This window comes from Dendroctonus ponderosae, unplaced genomic scaffold (genome assembly GCF_020466585.1).
Source record: "Dendroctonus ponderosae isolate FM_Combo_2020 unplaced genomic scaffold, Dpon_F_20191213v2 Dpon_F_20191213_2, whole genome shotgun sequence".
NCBI lineage: Eukaryota > Metazoa > Arthropoda > Insecta > Coleoptera > Curculionidae > Dendroctonus > Dendroctonus ponderosae.
The window spans coordinates 10992617-11018159 of NW_026018165.1; the positions used below are offsets into that span (position 1 = coordinate 10992617).

The 25543-nt window shown below is 33.1% G+C and overlaps 4 protein-coding genes across 8 annotated transcripts in view; 1 reads left to right on the forward strand and 3 right to left on the reverse strand.

Annotated features, from left to right (window-relative positions):
* Positions 1-25543, reverse strand: part of LOC109546301 — a 520465-nt gene that overhangs the window by 151552 nt on the left and 343370 nt on the right. The window lies entirely within an intron of this gene.
* Positions 723-7241, reverse strand: LOC109536810 (aldehyde dehydrogenase family 3 member A2). Of its 4 annotated transcripts, XM_019903208.2 has the most exons (8): positions 7123-7235; positions 7033-7066; positions 6530-6926; positions 4288-4445; positions 3227-3371; positions 2838-3167; positions 2585-2767; positions 723-1253 (listed from the first exon to the last, which is right to left on the reverse strand). In XM_019903208.2, the coding sequence occupies exons 3-8, from the start codon at positions 6861-6863 to the stop codon at positions 907-909; spliced, it is 1497 nt and encodes a 498-aa protein (XP_019758767.1). In that variant the 5' UTR covers positions 6864-6926; positions 7033-7066; positions 7123-7235; the 3' UTR covers positions 723-906. The 4 variants fall into 4 exon arrangements, with proteins under 4 accessions (XP_019758767.1, XP_019758768.1, XP_019758764.1 ...); XM_019903209.2 differs by lacking the exon at positions 7033-7066 and having other exon boundaries at positions 6530-6870; positions 7123-7241; XM_019903205.2 differs by lacking the exon at positions 7033-7066 and having other exon boundaries at positions 6530-7032; positions 7123-7241.
* Positions 8543-18303, forward strand: LOC109536796 (zinc finger protein 335). Its single transcript, XM_019903184.2, has 8 exons — positions 8543-8885; positions 10021-10287; positions 10346-11817; positions 12123-12327; positions 12487-12712; positions 15729-16017; positions 16168-16453; positions 16954-18303. The coding sequence occupies exons 1-7, from the start codon at positions 8757-8759 to the stop codon at positions 16412-16414; spliced, it is 2835 nt and encodes a 944-aa protein (XP_019758743.1). The 5' UTR covers positions 8543-8756; the 3' UTR covers positions 16415-16453; positions 16954-18303.
* On the reverse strand, positions 17798-25447 carry LOC109536797 (inositol polyphosphate 5-phosphatase E). Of its 2 annotated transcripts, none has more exons than XM_048664034.1 (9): positions 25259-25447; positions 24657-25178; positions 24295-24421; positions 24063-24237; positions 23838-23995; positions 22115-22387; positions 19555-19781; positions 19138-19361; positions 17798-19069 (listed from the first exon to the last, which is right to left on the reverse strand). In XM_048664034.1, the coding sequence occupies exons 2-9, from the start codon at positions 24888-24890 to the stop codon at positions 18955-18957; spliced, it is 1533 nt and encodes a 510-aa protein (XP_048519991.1). In that variant the 5' UTR covers positions 24891-25178; positions 25259-25447; the 3' UTR covers positions 17798-18954. The 2 variants fall into 2 exon arrangements, with proteins under 2 accessions (XP_048519991.1, XP_019758745.1); XM_019903186.2 differs by having other exon boundaries at positions 25234-25446.

Below are 25543 nucleotides of genomic sequence, written 5' to 3' on the forward strand. Positions count from 1 at the left end.
TATTTCACACAGAAACTTCAAGTGTTTTTTTGAACCAACTCAAATTGGATTGATCGATATGGTTTGTGTTTATGCGCAAGAAAATTTTAAATTTAATTTTAAATGCTGCAGAAGATCATTTAGTCAGAGGAGTTTGGTTGAACAATTATGATGAAATGATAATTTTCAAAAACTTTGCTGAGTTTCAAATAGTTCTTAACCTGTCTAAATAAATACCGTCTATTGCTTGTGAAGTTTAATTTTATTGAAAATTTGAGCAGAATATTTTGTTTTGTTGTTATGGGGTTCAAAAAATTAACTCTGAATGGATAAGTAAAAAATGTAAAATAACTCCAAAACGGTGAGATATCGGCCTGGAAGAAGTAAGTACACATTTGTACTTAGGAAATATCGGAAAACCAAATGTTGCCAACAAAAAAGCGGTATTTTAAAGCCCAGAACAGTTTTCAATAGCTCCAGACCATTGCAGCTAATCGATTGCAATAGATCTAAAAAATCTTCCATTACAAATGATTTTGGTAATTTGTAGTAAAACCGTTTCAGAATCCCTTAAAAATAAACGAAACTTTTATTTACACTTTGAGACCCTGTCGGAATCTATTAACTTTCGGATAAGGCAAGTTTGCCCGAAACACGATATTTTTGCATAAACACTGTCAATGTATATACTCAGTAGGAGTAACGGTACTGCCGTTTAAAGTTGTGAGAGTAAAACTGCTTTCTACAAAGAAAAATATATAATGATAATAATACCATAACAATATAATACAGCTCTTAAAAAAAACCTGCTACCACAAACATAAGCACAAAGACACCTATACATATGTGCGCATATAGTACATATAACTATATTATAATATACATACTTTTAGCAACGGGATTTGAGTTAAACTTATCCTATGCAAACTAATATTGAAAATATTTACCAAACGAGTTCCACAAGTAGAAACTTGCGAATCCAAGGAAAAATCCTAACAGATGTCTGCTACGTCTAACCAAATCAAATAGGAAAGGTCTTTTCGTCAACATGACTTCAAAATATTTCCCTTTAAAATTGGTGGCAGGAGGATACCTGGCTGCACCTAATTTCTCGCCCAATGCACCAAGATTCTTGTACAATACCGCTTTTTGATGAGAAAAAGTGTCGAAGGAGAATTTTCCGTGATAATTGCCCATTCCACTTGAACCTACTCCTCCAAATGGCAAAGTGTCGACGGTTAGCTGCATTACAGTATCGTTTACACAAACGCTCCCTATAATAATGTTAAATGTTCAGACTGTTAGAAAAATAGGCAAAAAAATTAGAATACGCGCTAAGCGTAAAATGTCGAACGTAAATGAGGGAAAATAAAACAAATAGATGTTGGGTTTTAAAATCCTCAATTAATTTAGGAGCGAGGATATGATGGCCTGATTGCCCAATCAATTCCAATAAAATTAGTTACTTTTTCGAAAAACACGACGGTTTTCTTAGGAATGTTGCTGACGATTATCATTATTCTATTTTCAAAGAATATTAATTTTTACACTACACAAATACATTTCTCCCCTAAGCCCCTCGAAGCGCATCGTTAGGCTTAGATCTTTCACGCCTGGCAAAACATTTATATAAAATTAGTTACTGATTGTAATTAAGTCGACGTATATCATGTACCTACTACTTGACGAGATTCAGTAGTATTGGACTTGAGAGTTGAGAATACAGGAACGCAAAATATTATCTTCAATACTAATAAAAGCGCACAAGGTTACAATAGTAGATTACATTTTTTAGATGATTAAAAGCTAAAAATAATCCCATCCTGAGTAAAACGTAATTTACTGACAAACCTGCGCTTGGAAGAAACGAGGATGTAAATAGATATAATATACAATATTATAGTACCGCACAAATTTATGAGTGAGCGTCGTAAAAAGCAACGAGTTTCGTCATTGGATGTACCGGATGGAATAAATTGTTTAGAAATTACCTCGTTTGTACAAAGGTCACGGAAGCTGCATATGTATTTGCAAATTTTAACGTCTGTCTCCCGTAATAGTTTAGCGGAATTTTTCCTAATTTTAGTCGAAATATTTGGATTGAATATAACGGACCTTCTAAACACTTGACTCTTGATATGCGCAAATTTTTACGCTCATGAGGATAGAAAGGAACTGATCAAAATGTAAGTGGGCATATTAATTGGCCAGCTAGATCACCTGATCTTACTCTTTGTGTATATTATCCTCTTGAATACGAATAATTTCCTTTAAAAAAACGTGACCGTCAGAACTTTATTTTCATATTCGTCCAAATAAGAACTTATTCGAACGTATTTTCAGTCTCGTATGTTTACGGGCTAAAGGCGAGATGTAGCTTCGTTTACTCACACAGCAAAAGCAAAAATAATCTGGGAGAAAGGAATATTTACAAATACACGCAATAGAGCACAATTTGTATTATTCAGAACTTGTCAATTTAGAATCATCAGCTTCGTTATTCGTGTTTCCTATCAAACTCTTTTGAATATTGTTGATGTAAAGTGGTTTAGATGGACACTGGGGATCTTTGATTGACTATAATTTATTTGGATGGCGTACTCACCAGAGCTCGTGTTGTTTATGAACAAATCCACGTTGCTTTTACTGTTGGAGAAAACGTACAACGCCAATGGTTTCTCATATCCGTTGATATAGTTTATGGCTTCATACGCATTATCAATGTTTACAATTGGTAAAATTGGCCCAAAGATTTCTTCAGTTAACACAGGATCGTTTCTTTTTACATCTGTTTAAGCCGCATACCAAACGGAGAGGTTTTTCAATTAACATTAAACTCAATAACACCCTAAAATTACCTATTAAAATAGTTGGTGCGATGTATTTGTCACTGGCATCACTTTCACCACCCAACGCAATTTTGCCATGCTTTAACAACTCTCGCAGTCGCTGAAAATGACGATCACTAATGATTCTAGGTAAATCTGGAGAGTCCTTTGGATTTTTGCCATAGAATTGCTCAATCGCTTCCTTTGCGGCTTTTAAAAACTTAGCCTCAACCTCTTTCGTACACAAAATATAATCTGGAGCTACGCACGTCTGTCCTACGTTCAAACATTTACCCCAAATAATTCGTTTTGCTGCAATATTTATATTAACAGTATCGTCAATGTAGCATGGACTTTTTCCTAAACAAAAAAAACCAGCATAATTAAAAGAGCACTTTTGGGATGAAGGTAAATCGTACCGCCTAATTCCAACGTTACTGGTGTGATGAATTGATTGGCTGCAGCGTGAATAAGTTTACCTACTTGAGTATTGCCAGTGTAGAAAATGTAATCAAATCTCTCTTTCAACAGTTCAGTAGTTTCGGGTATTCCGCCGTCATAAACCTTTCAATCGCAAGAAAAGAAAAAACTATCGCTGATCAAAATTACAAAGTTACTATGAACAATATAATAAAAATAAAACGTAACGAAACTAACGATGTGTATGTGGAATATATAGCAAATTAATAAAATTTTGCGTTATAAACTATAGTATTTAGATTTTTTTGCCTTTTAGGCTGTCGTGGAAAACAATTTCTTATGGCTGGACACTTGAACATTGTTCGTCAATCGATTGAAGAGAGTATGGTAAAATTCAGGGGCAAGTTTGTTCTAAAGCGTATCAAAAGAGGAATAAAAATATGGCATATCAGTATACGAATATGACCTACATATTTACTCTGAAAAAAAAACCGACAAAGTGAAGGAGCTGTTAGAGAAAAACTGGTTCCGAAGCTATGTGAAACCATTGGAAACCCTATTGATACAATATGTTTCGGCTGATTTTTTATATATCGTATATATTTTTATATTATAAAATATATCGCGGTAAAAAGTATAACAAAAAAATAGAAAGGGCTGCCAGATCAGTAAAAAGCTGAAAATACGAGGTGATATTAAGATTTGGTTTGTACAGTAAAATAAAGAAAACATAATGTTTGCACGTACGTGTAAACCGAGTTTTGAAAAAATCTGCGAGTCTGTTTTGAAATCAATGCGCCACGCAAACCACCAAAACCAAACTGCGGTGGTGTGAAAACCCATCCTTAATTTTATAAATGGATTTTTCTATGACAATATTTTACATTCGTATTTTTCCAACTGGATACTTTGAAGCTATAGTTTATAAAGCAAAGCTCCATTAATTTCCAATTATTAATAACAGTGCATCATGCCAACGATATGTTAGACGCTGTAGGTACTTGCAAGATCGTTTTTTAAGAACACACGATCAAAAACCGGAGGTCAACATAAAACTTACTTTGTAACAGTCTGAATCTAGATATTGAGGTAGAAGTTCTGCCATCAATTTAGCAGAAGCTTGGGAGACTTCAGACGGTTTTATAATGACACAATTACCAGCTGCGATTGCTCCTTGGAGTGGAAGCAAAGTAAGTTGAAACGGATAATTCCACGATCCTACGAATGGACATGAAAAAAAAAAAGATGCCTTTAAAATGTCTATACAAAATCTTCTGGGGATGACACCATGATGATTTAAGCTAATTTGTTTAATCCAAAAGCGAACATTTTTCACTTTTCCGTCAAAAGTAAGATAAGTAAGATCAAATAATTAATTCAACTGTACGAATAGTTGGTTTACTAAACCTTCTTTTTCTTCCATCAACACAAATATAATCATAAATAATCGCTACAACCTAATGATAAAAATTGTTTTTTAAAAAAAATGTTAGAAACCTTGCACACATTGCACTGTCCCATCCTAAAAACTTCCATCGATACGAAATTTAGTATTTTAAAAGCTGTTTTTAGAGTTAACAAATTAAGTTTAGGAAGATTTTTGATAATGTCTTTACTTCCATCTTCATTAAAATAATAGCTTTGTTGACTTCTTTATCCATTCTTCTTCTATTACATACAAAATGGCATTTTTTAAACAAACAAGTTGCTATAAGTCTTGAATAGAATAGATTAAACAACGATTAGAAACGTTTTGACAAGATTAAGAGTAAACTAAAATAAGAATCTTTCTATAGTCGTTGTCCTCCTCAGTCCGTCTTCAGAAGAAACCACAACAAATATTTAAATAATGGGGTTTGGTGAGACCCCATTTCAGAGAGATGTATGCCTTTATTGACAGTGAGCTTTGCGGAATAGAAATATAATACTTTTGTATGTGAGTATATTTCCATCTTGCAAGCTCAAAATAGGCAAATCAAACACACATACTTTAAAGTACTTGCACAAAATGACGACCGTTGCCTACTATGATTATTCTATGTTTAGTATGTTCAACGATAAATGGACAATTATATATATACAAGGTGGTTTTTTTTTATCTTGAAACGCTTAAATATTTCGTAAACGAGTGATCCGAGGAAAAAATGTTTCAAATAAGAAGTTAATATCTGGGAGGGGAAGTTTATTTGTGTCAGAAAAACAACGCCTACTTCGACCTTGTAGGCTAGGCAGGGGTCAACTTGAGAATTTCAAATGGTAACCACAACATTTTATTGGAGATTCGAATAGTATGTTAAAAACTGACAATAATTTATCTAAAATATTTTCTTCGATTTTGACAGGTGGGGTTGTAATTCATCAATTRTCAATTTTTTTGCTTTAGRTCTGCCGAACTATTATTTTATAGAAACGCTTATAATTTTAGTGTGACCAATAGCATCTATTAATATCAGAGGAATATTCATTCCAAAAATTGTTTGATGATGAAAATCAAATATGTACCTCCAAATCAACACAACATCTATTTGTTTATTGAAAATGTATCGGCCGGCTTCTCCGTATACAGAAATAATTTCATTTTTTTCTTGCACAGTTAATGCTCCCATATTAAATATTATAGTAGCTTATTTAAATCAAATTCAAATAGTGGTTTTAACTCAGAACAAAATTAATAAATGTCAGTCAACAATTTGAAATTTCTACGCTTTTATCAGCGTTCCTACATTGAGTTGAGAGAAATTTTAGATGACTTTGACAGCTTCATATTCAAAATACATTTCGAAATGTCACGTATTGACAATGCGAATTTTTAAACCATTAATGCTATACTGATAACAAACAAATCGATGTTTTGTTGATTTGGAGGTACATATTTGATTTTCATCATCAAACAATTTTCGGACCAAATATTCCTCTGACATTAATAGATGCTAAGGGTGACACTAAAATTTTCAGCGTTTCAATTAAATAATATATAGTTTAGCAGATCTAAAGCAAAAAAATGATAATTTACGAATTGCCGCGCCACCTGTCAAAATAGAAGAAGATTTTTTGGATGGATTATTCTCAGTTTTTGACGTACTATTCGAATATTCAATAAAATGTTGTGGTTACCATTTGAAATTATCAAGTTGACGCCTGCCTAGCCTACAAGGTCGAAGTAGCCGTTGTTTTTCTGACACGAATAAACTTCCCCCTCCCAGATATTAACTTATTTGAAACGTTTTTTCCTCGGATCACTCGTTTCCGAAATATTTAAGCGTTTCAAGATAAAAAAAAAACCACCCTGTATAATACCATACCTATGATCAAAACAACTCCATATGGATCACTTTGGATATAAGCGGAATTCAAAACGTTTGCCAAGTCTTTTTCCACATGTTCCGGCTTGGTCCAAGAATCAATATAGTATAAGGAGTTCTTAATATCATTCGTCAAGAAAAATAGCTCTGAAAGCATGCTTTCAGCTTTACTTTTTCTCAGATCGGTCCAGAGTGCGGCCATAATTTCGTCCTTCCTTTCTTCGTACATTTTCAAGAGGCTCTGCAGTTGCTTTTTGCGAAAGGCTACCGGCTTCGTTTTACCACTATTGAAGCTGTTTCGCAGAGTTGCAACCATTTGTGAGGGTTGCGGCATTTTTTAACTTAATAGAAAACTCAAGCTGATAATTTCGTGTGGAAACAGTACCCTGACAGTCAACTAACAGAGTAACAGAATGAAACAATTATCTCAAAAATGCAGATTCATCGAGTGGAATTTGAACTGTTGTTTAAGTTATACTGTTGAACTGTTGTTTAATTCTTACCTATAAGATACTTGAAATTGTAATCTGACAATTACTAAAGTAAAATACCGTCCATAAATAAAACAAATATGAAATAAGTGCAGTACTTACAGTTGACCGAAATGAATTCAGAGACAAGTCTTGTCTTTGATGAATTTAAACAAGAGATGCGAGATAAACATGAGATAAACAAACTTCACTCACTTAATCAGTGTTTTTATAAGCCAGTCATTTACAGTGACGTCAGCTGATAGTCAGGGACATCCCAATCGACAAGATCGATTCTATGGCTCAGAGGTGATCTGTGGATTCTATCAAAATTAAAATACTGCATGCAGCAAGGATCACATTTCTATGATCACATTCTCTGACTCAAACACATTTAGTTGCCATCGCGCGTTCTCTTAGAAGTCCGACTAATTCATTAATCCCACATAAAAAAGTTAATATACAAATATGGCGGTTAAGGACAAAAAGATAACTGAAGTAGTATGTCAACCAATGATTATGAATTTTCACTGACTGCAGGATAAAATTTAAGAAGTTATTAGCAGAATTCTGTATTTACGTGCAGTAACGTTCAGTTTTTTCTTTATCAATAACGAACAAATATTATATTCTGGAAAATTAGTGACACACAGTTTTAATTTGCAAAAAAATTGTAATCAAAATTTAAGCTCTGTTGTGCGAGTCACAATATTTTCAATGTCTGTGCTGCTCAATATGATTATAAACGGTAAGTGTTATTTACATGAATTCTAAGTGAAGACACTATTAGATATGTTGCGTATTTTTTTGAAAAGACGTTCTAAGCATATTTGAATGCTTAGAATCTCTGTTTAAAATTAATCACCAAAACGCTCGGAGGTGCATAGCGCCAGCTTATAATGTCGCACCTTAATACAACTAAAAAAAAATGAACACTCCATGAAATATATATACACATTTTATATGCTAAACCACGAATTAATAAACATATCAACTAATTATAAGATGCACAGCAACGCAGAAACGAAAGTAGCCTCAATAATTTAAAGAACATAAGCACGGGCCTGGTGATTATTTACTAATATTTTTGTTTATGCTTCTTTTATATTATCAACATGCCTGTTTTCTATACAATGTATTCCACTCATATTTTAAATGCTTTAAAATGTTCATTAATATTCACTTTCCCTAGTTGGTTATTAAAAATGTACTTGATTTCAAATAAAACTACTTACAAGAGAAGTTACACAAGAGCAACATGTTTATGACAGTTTAATGACGTTATGCCCTCAGCCGCCATACTGGATCATTTGATTTAGATTGCTTTTGAATATAAAACAGCATGAATATGTAACAAATGTGTGTGGCAAGCTTCAAAAAACTGAACAGTAATGTTTATATTTCTGGTTATCGTTCATACATAAGAATTATTTGGTTCTATAACATAAATTGAAAAATTTTTGACGCGGTAAAATTCGTACTCCTCTCTATCTCCCTACTTTCTTTACTGGCATCTTAACGCAACTGATCAATGAAAGAGAAGAAGAATTGACAGCGTTATTCTTGACATATTCTTGAATTGTCAAGAAATTGTAGTCTGTGGTGTTTGGGTTTATCGCAAACTTTGCTGAATTGAATTGGAAACAATTCTTTAATTTTTATATGTGAATATTTTTCATTGCAGGCAATTACACGTGTTAATCGCTAGTTAGCCTATAGATGGTATCTGTTGTAACTGAACATCTTGCTAATCCAATATGAGTGTGGATTCAAAAGTGTGCATGTTATGCTTACAAAGCGTTGATGAAAACTCGCCGTGTTATGCATTAACAGATAATGGCATCTTAATGAAAAAGCTGGAAGATATCATCCCGGATATTCAAAAGGTAAATAGTTTATTAGCTTTTAAATTAATCCATGTTATTGAGAAGTGTTTATAAAGGTGACTGTTGATCTACAGAATTTTTAACTTTGCCACCATTTTGTCAAACTTATGGCTATAGATGGCGGACTTTCCAAATGTTTATCTTCAATTAAAAAAGGAGTAATTCACATTTACTGCCTGTGATGTTACCGATTAATATCCATCTACTTGCTAGATAACGAAGATCCCAGCTTTAGGAATTACATATATTAGTTAATTGTTATGAAAACTAAATTGTTGGAACATTGGAATAAGAAAATGCTTTAAAGAAAGGTAGAATGGTCGATAAAACTCTTTATAATATAAAATTATGTAACTCTTTTCAACACGCTGTTATACCAGGGCTGTCGCTTTGCCGAAAACTTGTCTTATAACAGAATGAGAATTAAGGGAATCAAGAAAAATTTGTCGCCCAAACTTGTAACAAAAGGGCGTGTTTCCAAGAACAACTAGCGCTTCATGCCTTTGAAAATTTAAATTTTCCTGGCGCTGAAACGGAGTCGAAAATTAACTTTGGCCCTAAAACATCTTTTCACGCCAAGTCTGGGGCTTTTAAAAAGTTTTTGAATTTTTGAAAAATGTTGATAACTGACCGAGTTACAGGGTAAAGAGTATGTGCAAGTTTGAGAGCTTGCCAATATTCAATAGTCCATTTCCTTCCAAACTGTTGCAAATAATTTTTTTATAGACAGTGAATGTGTCGAAAATACACTTAGCAAACAATCACATGTTCAATTTTAAAATGAGTCAATCTAGGTAAAAACTCAAAGTAGGTATTTTGTTCAGAAAATATACAAATTGTATAATACACACTTTCCTGATAAAAAGTCGTTGTTTAATAGTGTTTAATACTTAATATCTGTGAAGTGTATGATAAGTATAAAACGCTACGACGGTTAAGTTTAAGATTTTCTAAAAAGTGGATATAATCACTTGCTGTTTTTAAAGCGGTATCTTTATAAATACTGATTTTTTGAAATATCTTCGTTCATGCCGAATTCATTCATTCGATTTGATTTTGTCATCGTGAATTATACTCACTTAGGTCCTTATTCCCAATTCCAGGTCTAAGTAATGTAAAAATGTAAATTTTCTAGAATCTGGAGTTGATTGAAGAGCCTGTTATTTGCAATGCCTGTAACAAGCGCGTGAACGACTTAGAAACTTTCAAACAAATGGTTCTAAATAATGAATGCCAAATGGTGAAAACTGAATTACCGGACAAAAACGAATACTTAAAAAATTTGTCTGAGGATACGGATATTTGTCGGTTGTGCTTGACATCACCGACGTTCGACGAATATCGGGACAAAAATCTGGAAGGCAATATTAATGCGTTGTTGTTGCAATGCAATATAAATCTGGTGAGTTTTATTTATCAAATGAAAATTGAATATCAATTAAGAATCATTTTAATTTTAGAAAGTAGATGTACCGAAGTTACAGAAAATTTGCAATGATTGCTACAAATCTGTGATATCAATGGAGCAAATCATCTCATCGAGTGCAAAGAATGCAAATCTAATTAAAGAACTTGCTCTTAAACAAGCAAAATTAACTTCGAACCAACTGCAATCAATAGCAAATTTGGGACACATTGAAATCGAAATAGCGGTTGACAAAACTCCTGAGCAAAACAGCTTAGACACCAATCCTGACGCACTGAATTTCAATGAAATTGAAATGACATCAACCACGTGCATAAAAACTAATGTTCCAGAGGATGCAGAACGTTCCACTATTGAAACAAACTTGAAAATAAAGTCCTTGCCGATAGAAAATGAAAACCACCCACAAGTGTTAAATACCAGCAAACCGTTGAATACATATAAAAAGAGAGACAGATCTTATAATGATCATTTGTCATATACAAAAGACGTCCCCTCAACAAGTAAAGCCGAGTTCGTGCCGAATAATGCTACAGATCCACCAGTTTTGTTACAAGAGAAAGGTGAAGTAGAACTACATGCATCTATAGATGCGTCACCTGTATTAAATATTTCTGATATAACTTTAAATCTTGATGAAAAGGGCATAGTAGAAGAAACGGTTTCGGAATGTAATGCTACCCAGGAGCTTATCGATGTTCTCGAAGGCAGACTAAATGATCAGCAAGATAATTGTCAACCTTTGGATATGTTAGAAGATGGACTTAGTGATGGAAGCGATGTTGCGATTAATAATCTGCAAGAGGAAACAACAGAAGTCAAAATAATTAATGCTGGTGTATCGCAAAATTATAACATTTCTTCCAAGTCCAACATAGTAAAAAAAAATAATTTTCTAGTGAAGAAAGCGTACGTGAAACGGTCTAAAGCAGCAAATGAAGCAGTTGCGTTACAGACTGCCACAGGATCAAAGCAACCGAATATTTTGAGAAAATCTCGCCCCAGATCTGCTAAAATTATAAATTATAATGATTCAACAAAACTAGGAGACGAAGAAACACCAATCGATATTGAGTCTGATGATGCTGTATCAACAGATGAAGAAAAGACTGCCAGACAAAAACAAAATAAGAAAAAACGAGGTAAAATTACTGAGGTCGCTGAAAAAGCCGAACCACCCAGGAAGAGGGCAAGGAAGATGGCGGAAATCAAGTCCACAAATGAGACTGATGATCCAAGCACATCTAACGAGATATTCGAAAGGGAAACGAGCCCTGTGGGACGTAGTAATTCGGATTCAGAAGATTCGGATGATGGCAAAGCTGTTAAAAACGCCGATAATAAACATGTGCAAATAACCATAATAAAAGGGAAGCGAAAAAGCAATAAAGCTCAGTTGGATAAGACATGGCAAGCCCTTACAGGCAAGGATAAACCTAGTGCTAGCGCGGGAAAGAGCGTACAGGGTGCAGAAACTTTCCCAGTGAAAAGAAGAGGACGGCCACCGTAAGTAATATGTTTTCCATATGATATTTGCATAAAATTAATTGTTAGAAACATTGATGTGCATTAAGCCGCGCGGTCTTCCAATGCATGAGAATTAAATATTAATCGTTTGTATGAGATCCATGGAAGTCCAAGAGTTTTATTTTGTATTGTATCAAAGTTGTTTGTTTTTCAATCTATCAATATATGGTCTAATAATACTTGTATGTAAAATATTTCAGAATATTCTGAAAAGTTTGGTAGTTGAATACCCAGAAGTATCAACATTCAACGATTAAGAAAATAATAATTATTAACTTTTCTAGATTAAGCGCAGACAAGAAAGCCTCAAAACCAAACCGAAACGAGAGAGAATGGGTGCATTGCGATGTATGTCCTTACAAAACGTATTCTACGAATAGTTTTATACAGCATCAACTCATTCATAATGTAATGTCCACTGTTGAAGTCTTGAACTGCAATGTATGTGCATTCAGTACAAGTAACGCACAGTTAATGGAACAACATAAGGTTAGGCAAATGTGTTTTAAATATACGGTTGTTATGCACGGGGAATTCCGATATATTTGCTGACTAGAGAAAAGTGTTATTAATTAAGTAATTAACTTTTTAAAAATTTCCAAATTTCATATATCTTGAATTTGGATTATTCGTAAATTAACGTTTCAGACTACCCACGAAACTCCTAATTTAATTTACAAATGCATATTCTGTGATGATATGTACAAGAGAAAAACTTCGTGCATGTATCACACGCTTCGGCATGATGATCAAGATGTGGCTAGCCAGTTCTATTGTCTCGTGATCAATGAATTGGCGTCAGAAGAATATTTTGAATGTTATCAGTGTGACTATCAAAACCCAGAGGAGGCTGCTATGCCAGACCATGTTATTGGTAAGTTGATTTCTTACAGCGATAAACATATTTTAGTAATAAAACGACCGTTTCATTTTTTGTAACTGGGTACAAAATGCAGAAAGAAGGCTAACAGTATTTACTCGAATTGCTGTACTTATTTTGTTTTATTATCAAACCAAATACGAAGTAATTAACTAATTGCTTTAATAGATTTTTAGATCGTGAGAATTTATACAGAGTGATATACATTGGCGTCAATAAGACTTACAAATCGATTCATGTTTCGAGTCAAAGCTTTGCATGTAGTTATCCTAAAACTGAAGAATTTCAACAATTCTACTAATTGATTATAATACATGATAATTGTATTTTTGTCACTTTTTCGTTTGTCTCTTTGAAAGTGAGTTTTTATAAATGTTTCGTGTCTATGTATATTTCTATCACGATCTGGTACTATCTTAGTACATTATAAGCTGAGCGTTGGGATTTTTCTATTTAAATTTATAGTATAGATACTTTTTTAATGGGACCCGCACAATTTCCATTTTCTAACTGGGAGTAATGGGCGAATCGGGATTGGCGCGACTCATTAAAACGAGTCTTTTCAAAGAAAGTCTGAATTATTAAAACTTACTATACGGATTTTCGGTTGGCGAATCTTATGTATCTGTGCATAGGTTAGCTTTCTAAAGTAAGGTATGTGGTAGGTGGACCAAATTGGCGTGGAAACATGGTTTGTATGGAAGACATAAAAAGTGAGCTCATCTCATACAAAGAATCGATTAGGGTGTTGAAAGCTAATGTTTAATTTTTGAACACTTCTAATTCTGTATTTTTATTGATAGTAAAAGAGTCTACCTTTCAAAACATTTAAATATGTTATCTACTTTTGCCACTGAGGGTATGCGCTACAGACTACAAGAACGCACGGGACGGTAGATGATTAATTAATAGTTTTAGCAAGACACTGGCATCCGTTTTTATCTCCTCCAATACAAACGGTGGATTTAAATGTGTTCAATTTAGCCCACCCACCACAAATCTTACTTTACAATCCCTGTCATAGCAAAAAGATCAGGAGATATTTTTTTGTAATAAAACAAGAAATTTGAAAAGTATTTACAATAATAAAAAATACTGTTGCGTATCATTATTTATTTTCCTGCGCGCAGGTACGCACGCCACTAACAACATTTTACAAAATTGTTTTACTGTAAAACATGCGTCTTTCATTGATATTTCTATTGATTCATGGAAAATTTCGTTAAAATGTCTCCATGTGTTTTGAAGAAATTTAGAAAGAATAAGATTTGGCATTTTTTAAAGTAAATTTCAACACCCTGTAAATCCGTAACGAATCGTATCTGTTTGAATGATCGTTTATATAACAAACTAGGGTTATTTTCGGACGTCTTATACGTGGTTAAAATAATACCTCTTCCTCATGAAACATGTATATAAGTACTATAAAATAAAATATAATAAGGTATAAATAAGCAGTTAATTTAATAAAGAACAAAAAGCGCAACAACCCTGTTTTCGAAACGGAAACTGAGGTGAAGACTCGATGGGCCTTTGTTATATCCGCGTTTCCGTAATATTTAACTGTCTATCTTTATATGACGATTTCATTATTTTCGAGACATTTTTAAGAATCTTTTTTATACATTACAATTTTAATCAATTATTGTGTCCGTACTTAAATAAAACTTTACTGGATCATAAAAAATACTAGCAAATACTTGTAACTTAAAGTTTAGCGAAAATTACTAAACCTGATGCATCCTTATGAAATGAGTTTTATTGCTAAAGACATCTAACATTTAACAGGTTTTCCTTGGTTCATTGTTAAAAATATGATCAATCTCCTCAATGTGCATTACTTTTTAGGGTATTTGGAATACCACCAAATAGTGCTTAGAGAAAAAGTAAAATACCTGTTTCCTATGTCCTAGCAAATTCACAGAGGAAAATGTAAAGATGACACAAGTTAGTGAACAAACAGTTACACAAAGTTACACAGAAAAATGACGATTTTTTGCCAAGTTTGATGATTCACCATTAGTGTAAAATGTTGATGTACATTCATATATGTATATTATTTGAATTGAACGTTTTTGATGTAAAAACAAATTATTGTCTATTGTTGGTATTTAGTAATATTGATTTTAAAACTGTAAAAATTAATTTTTTTTATGAGTATAATTCACACAGGAAAAACACTAATAATTCATATATTTACTTCGAAAGAAATGAGAGGTATATTTAGAATAGATCTTGATCAAAATTATTTAAGTTCTTATAAAAAGGGAATATAATATTAAATTATATTATATTACTGGTATTTCTTGATACAGTTATTATCTAGATTTCGTGATTACATGTAATCAAAATACGTTCTATCGAGTTGTTTGGATCAACAAAAGGAAAAGTGTAAGAGATGTTAATGGGGAGATGTGAAACTTTGTCAAAATTATTGTAACTTAAGATAATTTACTTAAACTTACTTTGAATATAGAGTTTCTCCACGCTCTTTATTAGCAATCAATAAAGCATTCTTTTTCTCTATAGATATTTCAGACACCAGCTCTAAAAAGACGCAGCTTTAAAACATCGAGTGAGGCTTGATGTTTTTGAAGTACCCAAATTGATTATTTCTCTTGTTGGCCTAGATGTTCCATTTGATATTATTTTTAATAATGAGATTATAAATTCATTTCTAAAAAGATGTATCAAAGTGCTAATCGAAAAACGAAAAACATTTTAATTTTTAACGACACGTATATGGGATTAGAATTAAAAAATAATTTCAAAGTGAGGAAATATGCGGAACATGTAATTTAATATAAAAAAAGTTATTTCGATCGAGTGGAAAATATTTAATGTATGTACCTGAAATGTAATAATTATAAACATAATTTTGATCCCTTCTATGCTCAACAAGCTAACTGCTCGAATAAATTCGATATTCAAGTAAGACAGTTTATTAAGTTTAATGTTTGCTACTAAGAGTTTAATGTTTGCTACTATCTGATCATGTACTGTGTTTCAGATCACTCAGTTGTAAAAGCAGTAAAAAACCCAATAGTGGCTAAATTTAAGTGTAAGCAGTGCCAATATAGAACAAAGTCCGAGGATATGCTAGCACGGCACCTTCATTTGCATGATGAAAAAAAGAAAAAGTTGGATAAGTATGTCAAAGTCATATCGACTAAAATTAAAGATGAGCCAGTTGATGACGACGATGAGGAAGAGCTTCCATTATTTAAATGTACCAAATGCCATTATGCAACCAGGCAAAAAAGAAGTTTAGCTAATCATATTGGACTGAAACATAACAGGTAATTATTACTTAATGTACAGCAATCTTGTATATTATATTGGACTGTGAATTCTGTCCTAAATCAGGATGAAACGCATTTTTTTGTTCTTAAAATGATGAGATTCTGAAACAAATAAATGATAAACCTATTTTTATTTGAAAATTCTAGAACTGTTCGTCCTATAGTCGCAGGAGAAGCAGCAATGGCAAAAGCTACCGCAGAAGGACTGCCCATGTATTTTTGCAATGAATGCTCATATAGCACATATCGGAAAATGAATATGCCTCGCCACATGCTAGTTCACCGAACAAAAGAAACCATGGAAATGTTTGAATGTCCGCATTGTATTTTCGAAACAAAACATCGAAGAAGTTACACTCGACACATGGAAGTTAAGCATGGAGTTGTAGTGTAAAATAATGACATCAAAAGTGGAAGTACCACGTAATAATTGGTAAGATTTCAAATTATTTATAATGCTTGCGGGGAATTTTGCGGCGTTCGTCTGGATGTCTTTCGAGGGTCGCTTGATAAGTCAGTAACTTTTTGAATGAAAGAAATGTTTTTCGGCCAAAAAACGTTTATTTCTCAACATAATCTCCTTTTAGCTCGTTACACTTAGTCCAGCGTCTTTCCATTTTTTTTATTCCTTCCAAGAAATGTAATTTCTCGAGGTCCTCAAAATATGCGTTTGTTTCAATGATGTCTTCTTCATTGGACCCGAATCTCTTACCGCCCAGCCATTTCTTCAGGTTTGAAATCAGGAAATAGTCGCAGGGAGCTAAATCTGGAGAATATGCTGGGTGGGGTAGCAGTTCGTAGTCTAATTAATGGATTTTTGCCATGGCGACTACACACGTGTGTAGTGTGTGAATAAGTGTATGAGTTCTCAATCAAAAAGCAAAATTTGTTTATCGATTTACTGGCATTAATACATTTTTTTTCATATTTTAGGAATCCAAACACCGCAATGAAACGCGTCCCTTCAACTAAGTGTGCATGAAATTAAAAATATTAAGAACATTTTTATATGTTATCTAGATATAAAAAGGTAGACTAATTACATTTTTATTGATATAGCAGTAGTGGTTGCTTGCAAGATTCTTCGAGTTGTTTTGTTTTATCTTACATTATTTAAAAGACATGTACATATATTAAATGTATCTATTTTCCAATATTATAGCGGTTACATTTGAAAGTCTAGTTTTTTGTCCAAAATTCTATATTTTTGCCGCTCGGATAATGTAACATGTTAAGCAGGTTCCAAAATACTAGTTATAGCACGACTTTTCTTTTTTGCTTTATTAGTTCTGTAAGTTGTACGTATGTTTGCAAATTATTTCTAATATTAAATTAGTATATTAAAACATCGTTCCAAATATATTTTTATGTATCGTACAATCCCGTTTAACCTGAGATTTACGTTCCACTAGAGTAGATTGTATTGTATTGTATAACCATACAATAAAAACGTATTTATTTCGCGTATGGCATAACAAATGAATAGTTACCATTTTTTTAGATCGTGCAGATTTTTTTGCCATTTTATAAACAGTATATGTTATTATTCTGTGGATTTTTATGTGCTTTGAAGATGATGTCGTCGTTCAACTCTATTAACCATCTCAAAAATTCGATTAATAATTCTCACATTTTCCATGAGAATAGTTTGGTTTAATGGCATACAGTTCAATTTCGTCGTCAATGGATATGTAGTCATGTTTCCATTTCGTATTATCTCCAGAACCGATAATTCTAGTTACAAAGCTTTTAGGGGTGTAAACCATAAAAAAGATTATTAAGAACTAAACGTTATAATATTATCACTATTTAAATCATTATATTTCATACAGTTATACTTACAATAGCGGGAATAACTTATTGAATTAATAAAATTACGTTCATGTAACAGTAATGACAAAAAGCAATTCAGATAAAAAACCTCGGATTTCAGGAAAGCCCAATGATGCGTCCAATTTTCAGAGAATGTCAATATGTCCGGAAAAACTTGTTAAACCGGAACAGCGTTAAGCGAGGTCGTATCGTATAGATTTTTTGGAACCTTCATAAATGTGAATTTATTTAGTTGAAAAATAGCATTTGACAAAGATTCACGGTTGTTGTATGTCACTGACTAATTTAAAATTTATGTACAATTAAGTTTAAGTATATATAAGTATATGTAAAGAGGAACTTTATTTTATAGCTACTAATGTGTAACATTTTCACACAATCTTTATGGAATGTTAACTTAAGTATTATCTATTATGAATTATTCAAATATATGCATAGTTTTTCAAGTGAGTGGCATTTACTCATTCAAAACCATGTAAAATCTGGCAAACAACAATCTCAAAACTATCATGGAAGCTGAAATAAATTATTTGAAGTAGCACTAGCAATCAGCAATAAAATTATTCCATTAAGTTGGTTAAAAAATACAACCTTTAATTATATTTTCTGAGGTTAACAAGATACTTTATCAGTTACCGAGTATCAATCATTCTTAGAACAATCACAAAACGTGAATTATGTACTAAATATCACTAAGAGATTTTGATTTGATCGTTTATTTTTTATAAAATAAGGGGCTTCTAAAACTAGATTTCTAGTAATATTGCTTATCAGGTAAATATTAGCTACAGTATATTGGTCTTCAAAAGGGAAACATTGACTAGAAAGAGTTTTGATGCTTTTTTGCAACCATTCTCATCTTGACTTGTGTTTTTATAAAATGACCCGATTTATTTTGTCCGTACGGCGATTTTTTACATTTGTAAATATAAAAATAGAATGTTACAACAGCTTTGATCATTTCAACTTTTAGAACTATACTACATTTCACCATAAATATAGTTGGATCTTAAGCAATAGTGGTCAATATTTAAATATAGAATTGATACCAAAAGAGCACCAAGTTATTGCCTAAGAGTTGTCATTTGATTGCCTAAAGAGTTACTGAATGGAACAAACTGCACTAGCTTCCTTGCTTTTGCTTAGGGTTTCAGCCCGTCTTTTCAAACCCTCTAAATACACCTCTCTATTAAACATCCCTGCAGCTAATGGAATTCTGTAAAGAAAAAATGGCTACCTTGAACTACAAGATTTGCATATCTGAATGGATCGATTAATACGTACGTATCTAATCCAGGTCTTAAATGTACTCGAAACACTCCCCAAACTGGCTTATGATCTGAGGTAGTGATACTTTGAACTGAATCATAGATTAAACACTGAAGAGGTGGATGCTCGAACGCACCGCTCAACCTTCGAGAATTTTTTTGCTTGTAAAGAATTCTATCAGTATACGCAGGCGTGCGTTGTTTGGACGAGGAATCGAAATTCTGAGTCCCAGGATCATACTGGAATAACACTGAATATATTAACATTTTATGCATAAACCCAACATATAACTATGTCCATCTGCTTTGTTTGTTTTTTTTTTAATTGGAATTAGTTTGTGTCGATTCCTGTACATTGCTAAACATATTTGTTTTACAGCTTGTTTATTGGGTATTTTTAATCGCCGAAGCGATGCTTCAAATTTCAACTTACCTTATATGTAGGAGGAAATGTAATCTTTGCTTCCGAAAAACCTCTAAAAGCCGCACCATCGGCCAAAACCGTACATAATTGATCATGATGCATGTAGCCGTGGGGCAAATGTGGAGGAAGCGGAAAGCTGGTGTTGGACAACCATTCTAAGACTTTGCTTCGCGGGGTGGCTAAACGAAAATTTAAATCTCCTGACCAGAAGACATAATCAAAGTTTTGCGTCACATCTAAAAATATAAACACATCAATGAAATAATCAACACCTTTTATACGGGGTTTATATTTTAATTTACTTTCAATAAAAGTACTTTTAAAATAAAAACGCGTTACGAAGAGATGAAGTTTGGTGTTGCAAGTACAAGGAAAAAAATTATGAGATACTGCTGAATAGATTTTCTTATGGTAATACATCTGCCAAATTAGAATAAAACTCGATATAATAGTAGATAGATTTTTATTACTCTCATAAATGTGTCTATTCCATAATGCAGCTGACTCGCAACATCATCTGAAAAAAAGAGAACCAAAATTAATTTTATTAACTATTTGTAAAATGATGGAAATGATAAAATAAGGTATGAGAAGAACAAGGGTTGTCGCACACTTGTCCAAATCCGCAAAAGCGAGCAATTAAGAAACAAGAAATATTATTTAAATATTTTTAAGCAGTGCCAATTTTACTGGGTTGTACCGGGCGGAAAAAAAAGGTCATCCTGAAGTTTCCAACGACGACAAAGACAAATATAGCACATTTTGGTGATGATCTACTCACAACTGTTCAAACAAATAAATGTAATTGCGTTCCGTCGCTGCGTTACACGAATACCTATAATTGTATATCCATCTAAACACATGATTTAAATGTAGTTTTTATACATTTTTGCATTGCACAAGCAATTAGCGATACTCCCAATCGAGTACCTGGCATTATTTTCACTCGGTCTTAATTTAGACCTTTATCATTTATTTTTGCGTATCATAAAAAATGCATGGACCATCATATTCTACTACTATTCCTTCAGCCAGATCTGACTAATAACTATCAACAATTTCTACTGAGTATGAACTTTCCAATAAAACACCGCAGACTGAAGGTACAGAATGGAAAAATAAGAATAACATAATTTGCTATGGCGGTGACGCCGTTGAAAAATCGAAGAATAATTATTATGCAGATTTTGAACATCTTGGATTATATCGGCTCAAAAAACACAGCCCTTGATAATATCTGGAGAATCCAGTGTGCTGCAAATTAGCGATCTATAATAAAAAAAGTGCAGTAGGTTCAGTTATTGAAATATCTAGGAGTTAACATTAAAGGAATATAAAACTGAAATGAAATAACAAATAATAACGCAAACAAAAAAATAACCGGAATTTCCTCAAAAATATAGAGAAAAGTATGATTAAGCGTTGAAAGCAATATACGACATATAAAACGTGTTTTAGACCCACACACCAAAGAAACAAACATAGATTAAGACTGATGAGATAAAAACATAATCAATCACAAGTAAAGCGCACAAGACAAACGAAATAAGATATCGTAGATAGAGGAATATGGACCAGAACTAGACAAGAGCATGATCAATAGGATGAACGATGATCGACTTAAAAAATCGCAAGCATGAAATACCGAATAGGTTCCAATACTTCCCGGAAGGCCGTCTAAGTGCTTGAGTTACATACACACATTTTGCACACAACCACGACTTATAGCAGAAGCAGATGTAATACTTAAAATGGCTACTTCAATAATTAATATAGTTTAAATTTTGTTATTGTTAGTATTAACATTCCTTCTGTATTCAGGAGTTTTCTTGTATATTTACGGTTTGTAATAAATTATTGTCGTTAACGAGTTTTTTAAGGGAGTCTAATAGCTAAAAAACTTAGCTGCTTCTTTGAGAAATGCAAGACATGCTCTGAAAATAATAATAGCATGAAGAACAATGGCGAACATGGGTTCTGTTTAGTACTTAAAACATTTCGTTCATATAGCGGGCCACCGATCTATTTGTTACCGGATAATGATAAAACTCGGCAAATGTGCGACAACTTTTAATTATCAGGTGAATTTTGGGCAACAAACGAAAATGGATTTTACAGATACAGTGATAGACTAAAAATACAAAAGTAAAACGAACGTAAAAATAGGTGTTTGGATGTGTAATAGTTTCATTGGTATATTGTTCACGCATTGGAAAAGTGGTCAAATTTTTCAAGAAATCAACAGTTGAAATTGTGCGAAAAAGCTAGGGGTTTCTAAAAAGCGTGCAACAAAGACGGTGATAAAGTCAAATCAAACATGATTAAAAAAATCCAACCAACTCTAATGACATTTTACTTACTGAAATTATGAAGCACCTTTAAACACTTTGAACAGAAAGTTTCTATATGTTTCAAGACGACACAAGTAGATGCCATAACACCATAACTTAGCTGTTAAAGCACTTGCAATTTCATTACCAATTGAAAGCCCGATTTACTGAATATTTTCATAGTATCGTATCGATTTAATATTCTAAACGTAATTTAGATGATTAATTAATTCGCTTACCCTTAGATTTGTTTTTACATGGAAGCACTCTAGGTAAATCCAATGAGTTGACAATCCTCTTTACATCGCTAACCCGTTCTTTAACCTTCTCCTGGTGAGCAGTTAAATGGGCAGTAACGAAGAGAAAAGATGTACCAAAAACCATAAAAGAAGTAGCAACCGCCCCTTTTGTTCTAAACGCGCTTCCTGGTCTCACTGACAAACTGGCATCTTCCGGTATGGAAACATACCAAATCAGATCCCTTCTGATAAATATACATAAATGTAAAGTACCTGGAATATTTCTAATTATTATTGGTTGCTTTCGAGCTATGAGAAGTAAACATTTTCTAAGTAAATATTTAGTTTTACAACATTTCTCTATGCGGGTGACTCCAAAGTGGCGTAATTTCTTTGGGGTACGAAAGGAGTACAGAAAATAAAAAAAAACAATTTTTACAAAAAACTCAGATGTTAGCAAGAAACAACAAAATAAGTAATATTCTAAAATTCATTTGATTTCACACACGTTTTTCTCATTGACATTACGTAAATGCATGTTGCTTTATTCATTAACCAACACAGATAACAGGTCAAATCAAAAATTCGGTGCTTCAAAATTTCGTTAGTGACAATAAAGCTGCATATCAATGCGTACTCTGACTACATAAGGTCCTCACAAAGCTGCACAAGTTCACTTACAACTACAACTTCACTTCAAAACATCCCTTTTTGTTGTAATAAGAATATGTGAATCTCATATGGCTCTTTCTGGCGATAATAAAACAGTAGGGATGTATCCCTTCTTCAACAGTTACTTGATTCGAAGTTTCTTCAAAAGCCCAACTTCACTTGCTGAGAAAAATCAATTTAGTTGTATTACAACAAAACACTCACTATATTCAGAATATTCCCCAGAAAGGTAGAATTGATATAGTAGTAGTAGTAATAAGGATCTTTAATGATTTTAGTCTTTCTGAGGTCGGGGAAAACGCGTTTGTTTCGTCGGTCTTGTTGTCTTGTCGAGCCGCGACAGCTCAGAACGATCTAATTATGAGGATCGTTTTTCACTTTGAATCTAATAATAGCAGTTTTTCAGTTATCTTTTTTTTTTGGGCGAGAACTCGTCCTTGATTCATTCTTCGAGTTTGATGTATTTTCAACAATAAAATGTTGTACAGAATCGACAGTTTGTTGTTTATTAAAAGCGAACTGTGGCAGTGCACATGTCCCAAATTTTCCTTTTAAAAAAACATAAATATTATTATTATTCTTAAACTAAGCAAAAATAGCATTAAGCTTGATGCTATTTTGTATGCTTAGAGAAGATAAAAAAAGATCGGCAGCGAGCCTTTGGCTGAAAAGCGCGCCTACAAAGCGGATTTATGTTGGGCGTTTTACCACTGCTTGCGTATCCACCGCCTCTTTTAACGGCTTCGTCAATGCACATTTAAATAGTAAAATTTGTTTGGTGGATGGAACCTTCTGTCCGCGCTCTTCATTCATGTGAAGTTCGACATTGTGCTCGCTGAACTTACGCAAATTGTGAGAATGGCGGAAATTTATTTATATTATATATAAATAGTATTTATACTAAAATTGATTGCGATTGAACCAGGTGTGAAAAAACATTGTATGTCTATTTAATTTCACCTGTTACCTCTGTTAGAAGAAATGACGCCAATTTGAATCACCTTGTAGTATTTCAATATGTAACCATTACAACGACAAAAGCCCGATTTACCTAAACTAGTAGAATGAAACAAAATATGTGAAGGACCAATCGTTTCTTGCAGTGAGATTTCCCATTCCAACCTTTCAGAGCACGACTCTTGTGTCCCGAAACTTAAAATATCCGGCACGTGCTTCATTCCAATTGGAAGAACGAAATCATTCAGTTCTCTATAATAGGAAAATTCCAGCTGTAAGACTTGCTTATAAACTGTTCAAACTTTCAACAACCACCTACTTGGGTGCAGAATGCCCATTCATATTCCAGGTGCCTACGAAAATGGTTATTTCTCTATTCGAACACAGCCTATCCAATTCAGGAGGTCCCAGAAGGGAATTCGCTCCAATTCTTCCATGCAAAAAATTTCGTGCCCTAGCTTTTGCTGTTGGAATTTTGTGCAAGCTACTAACGGCTTAAATTACATGAATATTTAAGATATTAATACGATGGGAAACTAACAATAATATACCTTCCTTTAGGACACTTTCATGAGATCCATATTTTTCAAGCGGTTTTTCAACATAACTATTACACTGATCCTCGTCAAGCAAGTAACTTTCAGATAAACTGTTTTCCCTTTTTAATGCAGTTAATGGCTAAAATGCAAAGAGTACAGTAACTGCCTGCACGTTCGCATTATATGTATAGAAGGAGTTATAAGCAAAACAATTCAACATCTGAAACGCGCTAAAATTGTTGAGCAAAAAGCCTTGGCAAAGACATGGAATCAAGTTTGACTTGATGTAGGTAGTCAGTGATTTTACGTAAGTTCAAACAAAATGTGGATGTAAACAGCTATAAATATCCACAATAAATCAACTGAGGACTTACCGGTTCCAGAAAATCATTGCTTTTCTTTAAAGTGCCATTTCTCATGCTGAAACTTAAAGGTCTTTTGGAGATATGAGTAGGGCTGTTAGCTTCGGAATGTGTCAAATTTTTTAAGTTGGGTTCCTTAGCGCTTTGCGTTCTATTTACCAAAACGCCGACCTTGTTGGGAGGCCTGTTTGGTAGGAGGAAACTAGCAAATCCTTTATGTTTCGGTTTTGTTCTTTCCTGATTCATTTTGAATAAAATGTCACCGAACAAGTATTGATTTTTCTATATTTAGGTCTCTTGTCCTCTATTGTTCTAATATAAAGCCATATGAGAAGTTGCAACAAACTGCACGGTTTGTAAAGCAAACTATTGATATGAATTTGATTCTTGATTCGTCTTGTTGGTTATGTTTGTATGGTGAAATTTCTTGGCCTTTGGTAATAATTCGACTCTGCTCATGACCTCAAGAATCATTCGACTGAAGGTTGCGTGCATGTAAAAACTTGCCGAACATGATTTTTCAAATAAACGCACCTAAGAGAGCAAATAATCGAATTAAAATTAATTTGCGCTTACTGAACAGCCTTACACAAAAATAAAGACACAAAAATAACCTTTCTTCACACGACAGGGGCAGGTAGCTGATCAACAAAATAGAAAATAGAACACCGAAATTGCCAGTTTTTGCGCTCTCATTATCCTGAGTTGCTCTTTTAATATATATTCTGCATAAACTCTTAGTTCTTGATACCGGCACTTTAAATAACGGACTAAGTAATTTCGATTTTCATTAATCGTTAAATAAAAATTGCTTGATATTTCCACTGAAATAGACATTTTAAAGCGTTTATTCCTAAAAATTACTTAAAGCCGCTCAACGCAGACAACACTGTGGAAAC